This window comes from Coturnix japonica, chromosome 9 (genome assembly GCF_001577835.2).
Source record: "Coturnix japonica isolate 7356 chromosome 9, Coturnix japonica 2.1, whole genome shotgun sequence".
NCBI lineage: Eukaryota > Metazoa > Chordata > Aves > Galliformes > Phasianidae > Coturnix > Coturnix japonica.
In genome coordinates this window covers 20,542,002-20,551,271 of record NC_029524.1, presented here as the reverse complement: position 1 = coordinate 20,551,271, position 9,270 = coordinate 20,542,002, and the positions used below count along the sequence as shown (strand labels likewise).

The window sequence follows — 9,270 nt, the reverse complement described above, 5'->3', positions numbered from 1 at the left end:
TCTCAAGTTAAGTGAAAAAAAACAATAAGGCCCCCCCCCAAAAATGGGGCCCCGCCGGGCCCCCACCACACCCGAGTACAGGGCTGGACACTGTCAGGCACCACGCAGGCAACCGGCACTGCGGGGCGGGGGAGAAGGGCAGGGAAAAGGCGCTGTACCCTGATTACAGGTGCCTTGGGGTGCCGGCAGGCTCCGTTTCACTCAGGTGCGGAGAGTGGCTCTCGCCCTCCTTTACAGGGGGCCACGCTCAGCAGCCATAGGAGCAACAAGGTAAAAGATCAACTACATCAAAGACCCAAACCCCTGCTTACAGGGAGGTCGCCCAGCAAAAAGCCGGCTGGTCACCCAAGGCACTGGCAACGTTCATTCAAATGTGACTATCCGCCTGCTAACTAGGGAGTGCTTTCGCCCAAATGCCTTTCTCTTTCCCCCGCTTTGGCAAGGCTTCTCTCCTCTTCTTCTCCTCTTCTTCCTCTCTTCTTCTCCTCTTCTTCTCCTCTTCTCCTGCCTCTCTTCTTCTCCTCTCTTCTCCTCTTCGCACCGCGCTTTCTTCTCCGCCGCAGATCCTGAAATACGAGGCACAGACCCATTAGCACCCCAAGCAAGCACAAGCTCACCCTGGAGCGAAGCAGGGTACCAACATTATCCAAGGAAGCCACAAGACTGCCCAGCCAAGGGGCAAGTCTGTGCCTTGCCCCCTCCCCACTCCGTTCCTTGCCAAACTACTTAGAGCTTCATTTCTCACCTCACTGGCGCGGCTGCGAGGCTCCAGCACTGCAGGGGATCACGGAGGCGGGCAGACTGGGCAAATAAAGCTGGGCACACAAAAAGCAGTGGCCAAAGGCAAGCCGACAACACCCCTGGAGCCACAGAGCCCGGTTTTCCCCCAAGTCGGTCGAGAAGCGTAATCACTCAAGGCCTGCAGGCAGCGGGCGACAAGGCCAAGGCGGGGAATCAGGAATTCTAGACTCAATTATTCCGGGAAGGGCAGCAAGCCCAACCTGCCACAGTCTCCAGCCCCGTGCGCTTGAAAAGGCCGGGCGCCGGCATTCCCCGCTGGAGTAGAGGCAGGGTCTCTCAGAAAGCAGTCACCAAGCACAGGGGCACGCACAGCCCTGCCTACAGGACGGTGCCCCACACCTCACCCATCATCAAATCAAAGAAGCCCCGCGGAGCACGCAGCTCCCACCAACGCTGAGCTACAGGCGGACCAGCCCGGCGCACAACATCACAACATCACCACATCTTTAGCACCAACAGGTGAAGACCTCGACAGCCCGAGCAAGGGAGGTCACCCTACACAAAAGCAGAACCGTCAACCTACACCTTGAGCTGGTAGGACATGGGAGGGGGTCATCCCCCACCAGCTTGGATGACTAGAGCAGCCGGCTGCAGTACTGCAGTCTCCCCAGACCTGCTTACAGCGGGGGGCGGGCCGCTTGGGGGACTCAGGGCAACACAGTTTGTGACAGCACCCTGAGTAGGGCCGTCATGCCGCCAGCAGAACGGCGCCGCTGGTTGTGTTGGGGTTTTGTGGTGTGGGGTTGGTGGTTTGGGTTTTGGTGTGGGCAAGGACAGGCCCAAACCTGGCTACAGGGCGGCCGTCGGGCACGGGAGCTAGCACGTGGCTCCGATCTCACTATAGAAAAAAAGGGACAGGCAGACGGTGACATATTGCATGCGCTCGTTGGGAGCTAAGATCGGGGGGCAAGTACCCCCTCCCGCTCCCCTAAAGGCAGCATCAAGTCCTCCATTCCCCCCTGGGAACGTCACCAAGCTAAGCTGCAGCCATTTTTGTGGGGGCCTAAAGGAAAGCTCACTCGCTCACACTGTTCACTCCACACACAAATCATGTGTGAAGGGGGACAGTCACACACAGGGCTTTTGGGCCGATCGCAAGATGCGAACTTTCCAGAAGGGAATGACAATCGCAGTGCGAAGCAACGCTAGGAATAAACGCCACAACCACGAGCAAACAATGCAATAAGCCCTGTGACGTTCCAGGGCTGCTACGGAGGCCACAGACCTCAACGTGCAAGGGACTTCTCAAGTCGGACAAAGGGCAAATGCCGGCGCCACATAACACCGAAGTACTAGGGCTTGGCACATCTGTTCTAGGCCACCAGCAGCAACGGCACTGCGGGGCCGGGGAGACGGGCAGGGAAGAAGGCGCTTACCCTGATACAGGGTGGCCTTGGGGTCCGGCAGGCTCGTTTCCCATCAGGTGCGGATGAGGTGGCCTCTCGCCCTCCTTTACAGGGGCCCAAGCTCCCCAGTGCACGCATATGGAGCAACAAGGTAAAGAGATCAACTACATCCACAGACCAAACTTCTGCTTACAGGAGTGTCGCCCATCAAAAAGCCGGCCTGGTCCCCAGAGGGCAACTGGCAGTTCAACTTCAAATGTGCACTATGCCCCTGCTAACAGGGAGGGTGCTTTGCCCAGAATGCTTTCTCTTTCCCCCCCGCTGTTGGCAGGCTCTTCCTCCTCTTCTTCCTCCTCTTCTTCCTCCTCTTCTTCCTCCTCTTCTTCCCTCTTCTTTCCTCCTCTTCTTTCCTCCTCTTCGCACCGCGTCTTCTTTCTCCGGCAGCAGATCCTGAATACGCAGGGCAAACGAACACATTAGACCAAGAAGTCGCAAGCCTCCACCTGAGGAAGCAGGTAACCCAAGCATAATTTCGAAAGGAACGGGCACAAGAACTGCGCCAGCAAGGGGCAGTCTGTGCATTGGCGCCCCCTCCCCACTCGTTCCTGCCAAAACTACTTAGAGCTTCTTCTCACTACTGGGCGCTGCGCAAGGGCTTCCAGCCGCGTGCAGGGGATGCACGGAGGCGGGCAGACTGGGCAAAATAAAGCTGGGGCAACAAAAAGTGGCAAAGCAAGCCGACACACACCTCCTGGAGCCACAGAGCCCGGTTTTCCCCCCATGCACTGGCAGGAACAACTGCTCAGCCGCCAGGCAGCGGGTGACAAGGCCAAAGGCCGGGGAATCAGGATTCTAGGACTCTATATTATCCATGTCCGAGGAGGTGGCACAAGCCCAACCGCACATCGTCGCAGCCCGTGCCCTGAAAGGCCGGGGCGCATTCCGCGCTGAGTACAGGGGGTCTGCTCAGAAAGCCGCTCTACAAAGTCCAGGGGTGGCAGCGCACAGCCTGCACAGGACGGTGCCCACACCTTCACATCATCAATCAATGAAGCACGCCGGAGCACGCAGCTCCCACCAACAGCCTTGAGATACAGGCGGGCCCGCCCGAGCAAGCACAGCATCAGCAAATCACCACACTCTTTAGCACACAGGGAACAAAACCTCGACCCGCCGAGGCAGGGAGGTCACCCTACACAAAAGCAGACCAACCTGCACCCTGGTTCTATTGTACATGGAGGGTCATCCACAGCTGATGATAGGCGCTTATGGACGCCGAGGCTTGGCAAACCGCTGCGCGTCCTCCAGCTCTGTTTACAGGGGGGCGGTGCGCGTCTTGGGGGACTACAGGGCAACACAGCTTGTGACGCACCCGAGTGAGGGGCCGTCATGCAGCACAGAACAGGCGGCCGGGCAAAGGACAGGAGCCAACCCTGGTAGACAGGGCTCGGCCTCAGGCACGGAGCTAGTCTACGTGAAGCCGATCTCAACTAAGAAAAAGGAGACGGCAGACGGGACCGATGCAAGCGCTCGTGGACTAAGATGGGGGCAAGACCCCCTCCCCTCCTAAACGGCATGCAACCAAGTCTCCATTCCACCTCTGGGAAGTCAAAGTAAGCTGCAAGCCATTTCTGTGGGGGCCCTAAAGCGAAAGCACAACTCGCTCACTCACTCCAAACACAAACAGGGAAGGGGGACCCACACAACAGATGCATACTTTCCAGAAGGGAAGGACAACTGCAGTGCAGCAACGCTAGGAATAAACACACCACGAGCAAGCATCACAAAAGCCTGTGAACCTGTTCAAGGCTGGCACGGAGGCCACAGAGCCGTCAACGTGCAAGGGACTTCTCAAGTAGGACAAAGGCAATGCGCGCCAACACCCGAGTACAGGGCTGGCACACTGTCAGCCACCAGCAGGCAACGGCACTGCGGGGCCGGGGGAGAAGGGGCAGGGAAAAGGCGCTTACCCTGATTACAGGGTGGCCTTGGGGTCCGGCAGGCTCCGTTTCATCAGGGTGCGGAGAGGTGGCTCTCGCCTCCTTTAAGGGGGCCACACGTCCCCAGGCAGCCATAGGAGCAACAAGGTAAAAGAATCAACTACATCAAGACCCAAACCTGCCTTACAGGAGGTCGCCCAGCAAAAAAGCCGGCCTGGTCACCCAAGGCGCTGGCAACGTTCAATTCAAATGTGACTATGCCCCTGCTAACAGGGAGGTGCTTTGCCCAGAATGCCTTTCTCTTTCCCCCGCTTGGCAGGTCTTCTTCCCCTCTTCTTTCCTCTCTCTTCCTCCTCTTCTCTCTGCTTCTTCTCCTCTTCTTCCTTCTTCTTCCTCTCTTCTTCTCTCTTCTTCTCCTCTTGACCGGTCTTTCTTTTCTCGGCAGCAGATGTCTAAATACGGGCACGACCCATTAGACCCAAGAGCAGCAAACCCACCACCTGAAGGAGCGGGGAAACCCACATACAAAGGAAACGCGGCACAATGACTGCCAGCGATCCAAGGGGCAAGTCTGTGCATGCCTCCCGTCTCTCCCACTCCGTTCCTGCCAAAACTACTTAGAGCTTCATTTCTCACCTCACTGGCGCGCTGCGAAGGCTCAGCCGGGCGCTGCAGGGGATCACGGAGGGCGGGCAGACTGGCAAGATAAAGCTGGGCACACAAAAGCAGTGGCCAGAAAAGGCAAGCCGGACAACATCCCTGGAGCACAGAGCCCGGTTTCTGCCCAAGCGGCAGGACAACTTCAGCCGCCAGCCAGCCGGTGGTGACAAGGCCAAGGCCGGGTTGAATAAGGAATTTCTACGACTCATATTATTCCAGGGAGTGTTGCACAAGGCCAAATTCCACATTGCAGCCCGCCGTGCCTTGAAAGGCCGGGCGCATTCCCGCGCTGAGTACAGGGGTCTCTCAGAAAGCCATGCTTCACCAAGCACAGGGGGCACGCACAGCCCTGCCTACAGACGGTGCGGCACACTTCACATCATCAATATCAAGAATGCTCCCCCGCGGAGCAGGGCAGCTCCACCGAACTGCCTGAGCTACAGGCGGGCCCGCCGCAGCACAACTCAACCAAATCACCACATCTTAGCACCAAAGGAATAACACTGCGACCCGCCGAGCAGGGAGGTCACCTACACAAAAGCAGAACCTCAACCTGGCACCCTCTGCGGGAAGGTGAGGGTCATCCCCACCAGCTGGATGACTAAGAGCAGCTGTCGGCTGCACGCTTGCAGCTCCCGCAGCCCTGGTTATACGGGGGGGGCGGGCGCTTGGGGGATTCAGGGCACACAGTTTGTAGACACGCACTCCGGGTAGGGGGCGTCATGCCGCCAGCACATCAAGGCGGCCGGGTGAATGGACAGGCCTAAAACTGCCTGGCTTACATTGGGCGCCTTCGGCTCACTGGAGCTAAGCAGGTCTGGTTTTCAGTATCTCAACTAAGAAAAAGGAGAGCGCAGACGGGATCAATTGCAGGCTCGTGGGACTAAGATGGGGGGCAAGACCCCCTCCCCTCCCCTATAAGGCATGCAACCAAGTCCTCCTTCACATCTGGGAAGTCAAGCAAGCTGCAGCATTTCCTGTGGGGCCTAAAAGGAAAGCACTACTCGCTACATCACTCCACAACAGCACAGGGAAGGGGGACACACACACACGATTGTCTATACTTTCCAGAAAGGATAGGCAACCGCGATGTGCAGCAAGCTAGGAATAAACACACAACACGAGCAACACACAAAAGCCTGTGACCTGTTCAGGCCTGCCACGGAGCACAGACCTCAACAGTCCAAGGAGCTTCTTCAAGTAAGGACAAAGGCAAATGCCGGCAGCCACACGCCGAGTACAGGGCTGGCACACTGTCAGGCCACCAGCAGGTCAACGGCACTGCGGGGCAGGGGAGAAGGGGGCAGGGAAAAGGCGCTTACCTCTGAATTACAGGGTGGGGGCCTTGGGTCGGCAGGCTCCGTTTACACTCAGGTGCGGAGAGGTGCTTCGGCCCTCCTTACAGGGGCGCACGCTCCCCAGCATCCATAGGAGCAACAAGGTAAAAGACTCAACTACATCAAAGCGCCAAACCTGCTACAGGGAGGTTCGCCCAGCAAAGCCAGCCCTGGTCACCCAAGGCCGCCGGCAACGTTCAATTAATGTGCTTGCCTGCTAACAGGGAGGTGCTTTGCCAGAATGCCTTTCTCTTTCCCCCCCGCATTGGCAGGCTTCTGCTTCCTCTTCTTCCTCTTCTTCCTCCTCTCTTCCTCCTCTCTTCCTCTCTTCTTCCTCTCTTCTTCCTCTCTTCTCCTCCTCTCTCTCTCTTACTCCCTCTTCGCACCGCGTCTTTTTCTCCCGGCAAGAGAAGTCCTGAAATCCGAGGGCACGACAGGCCCATTAGACCCAAGAAGCAGCAAGCCATCCCAGCCTGAAGGAAGCAGGGTAATCAACATCCAAAGGAACGCGGCACAAGACGCCAGCCTAAGGGCAAGTCTGTGCATTGCCCCCTCCCACTCGTTGCTTGGCCAAATACTACTTAGGAGCTCTTTTCTCACCTCACTGGCGCGCTGCGAGGCTCCATGCCCGGCGCTGCCAAGGGTGATCACGGAGGCGGCGACTGGGCAATATTAAAGCTGGGCACAACAAAAGGCAGTGGCAAAGGCAAGCCGACAACAACCTGGAGCACAGAGCCGGTTTTCCCCAGCCGGCAGGAAAACGACTCAGCAGCCAGGTCAGCGGGGCGACAAGCGCCAAAGGCCGGGGAATCAGGATTGCTAAGACTCATTTTACCAGGTGAGGGCACAAAGCCCAACCCCATCTCGCAGCCGGGCCGCCTCTGACGCCGCGCAGATTCGCGCTGAGAAGGGGTCTCTCAAGAAAGCAGCTCACCAAGCGCAGGGGCGACGGCATGCACAGCCTGCCTACGGAAGGTGCGCCACAGCCTCACAGTCATCAAGATTCAACGAAGCCCTGCGAGCGACGGCAGCTCCACCAACGCTGAGTCTTATCAGGGGGCCAGCCGGCAGCACAAATCAGCAAAATCACCTAAGTCGTTTAGCACCACAAGGGAACAAAACTCGCCTCGCGAGCAGGGAGGTCTCACCACAACAAAAGCAGAACCTCACCTGCACACCTATGACGGGACAGGAGGGGTCATCCCCACCAGCTGGATGACTAAAGAGGCGGCTGCAACGCTGCAGCCTCCCCAGCCCTGGTTACAGGGGGGGGCGGGCCGCTTGGGGGGACCAGGGCAACACAGTTTGTGACACGCACCCCGAGTAGGGGGCGTCAGTGCCGAGCAGAAAGGCGGCCGGGCTAAGGACAGGCCAAACCTGGCTTACAGGGCGGCCTCGGCCACGGAGCTAGCACGTGGCTCAGATCTCAACTAAGAAAAAAGGAGACAGGCAGACGGGACAATTGCAGCGCTCGTGGGACTAAGATGGGGGCAAGACCCCCTCCACTCCCATAAAGGCATGCAACCAAGTCCTCATTCAGTCTGGGGAAGTCAAGCTAAGCTGCAGCCATTTCTGTGGGGCTAAAAGGAAAGACACTCGTCACTCACATCCACAACACAAACAGGGAAGGGGACACACACACAACAGATGCAACTGTTCAGAGGGAAGGATCTATTATTCGATTGTATGTCTTAAGTTAGGATAAACCACACCACACGAGCAACACACAAAAGCTGTGACCTGTTCCAGGGCTGCACAGGAGGCACATGACTCAACGATGGCCAAGGAGCTTCTCAGTAAGGACAAGCCAAATGCCGCGCACTACCCCGAGTACAGGGCTGGCAGACACTGTCAGGCACAGCAGGCAAGCGGCAACTGCGGGCCGGGGGAGAAGGGGCAGGAAAAGGCGCTTACCCTGATTACAGGGTGGCCTTGGGGTCCGGCAGGCTCCGTTTCCCACTCAGGTGCGGAGAGGTGGCTCTCGCCCTCCTTACAGGGGGCCACGCTCCCCAGGCAGCCATAGGAGCAACAAGGTAAATTTAGAATCAAACTACATCAAGACCAAACCTGCTTAGGGAGCTTTCGCCCAGCAAGAACCGGCCTGGTCACCCAGGCACTGGCACCAACGTTCATTCAAATGTGAACTATGCCCCCTGCTAACAGGGAGGTGCTTTGCCCAGAATTCGGCTTTCTCTTTCCCCGCCACGCTTGGCAGGCTCTCCTCTTCTTCTTCCCTTTTTTTTCTTTCTTCCTCCTCTTCTTCCTCCTCTTCTTCTCGTCTTCTTCCTTGTTCCTCTCTTCTTCCTGCCTCTTTCGCACCGGTCTCTTTCTTCTCGCGGGAGCAGAAATCCTGGATCGGAGGCACGACGACAAACATTAGATATACCCAAAGCGCAACCCTCCACCTGAAGGAAGCAGGGTAGACCCTACATAACCAAATGGAAGGGCACCAAGACTGCCACAAGGGGCAAGTCCCTGTGCTTGGCCCTCCCCACTTGCCCGTTCCTGCCAAAACTACTTAGAGCTTCATTCTCACACATCACGGCAGCGCTGCGATAGGCTCAGCGGCGCTGCATCAAGAAGGGGACACGGAGGCGGGCAGACTGGGCAATAAAGCTGGCCACAAAAAGCAAGTGCCAAAGGCAAGCGCACACCCTGGAGCCACAGAGCCCGTTTTCCCCCCAGCGGCAGGCAACCTCAGGCCCCAGGCAAGGTACGGGGACAAGGCCAAAGGCCGGGGAATCAGGATTCTAGACTCAATTATTCCAGGGAGGGCACAAGCCCAACCCCACATCTCGCAGCCCCGTGCCTCTGAAAGGCCGGGGCCGCATTCCCGCCTGAGTACAGGGGGTCTCTCAGAAAGCGAGCTCACCAAAGCCAGGGGGACACGCCAGCCTGCCTACGAGGTGCCACACTCACAGTCAAAAATCAAGAAGCCCGCGGAGGCCACGCAGCTCCAACAACGGCCTGAGTCCAGGGGGCCGGCAGCACAAATCACAATCACCACATCTTAAGCAAAGGGAACCAAACTCGACCGCGAGAGGAGGTTCACCCACAAAAAGCAGAACCTCAACTGCACCTCTGACGGGGCAGGGCGGGTCATCCGTGAAGATGGAAAGGTGATCCGCACCGAGCTGAATGATAAAGCGGGCGATGCAAACGCTGCAAACGCTGGTGCAGCATTCC

General features: G+C 57.8%; 1 protein-coding gene across 1 annotated transcript; it reads right to left on the bottom strand.

The window, feature by feature from the left end:
- Positions 1-2,404: 2,404 nt before the first annotated feature.
- LOC116653849 (protein FANTASTIC FOUR 1-like) lies at positions 2,405-5,471 on the bottom strand. The gene is made up of 4 exons (XM_032446605.1): positions 5,453-5,471; positions 5,301-5,390; positions 4,724-4,784; positions 2,405-2,597 (listed from the first exon to the last, which is right to left on the bottom strand). Exons 1-4 carry the CDS (start codon positions 5,469-5,471, stop codon positions 2,411-2,413), a joined length of 357 nt encoding a protein of 118 aa, XP_032302496.1. The 3' UTR covers positions 2,405-2,410.
- Positions 5,472-9,270: the final 3,799 nt, after the last annotated feature.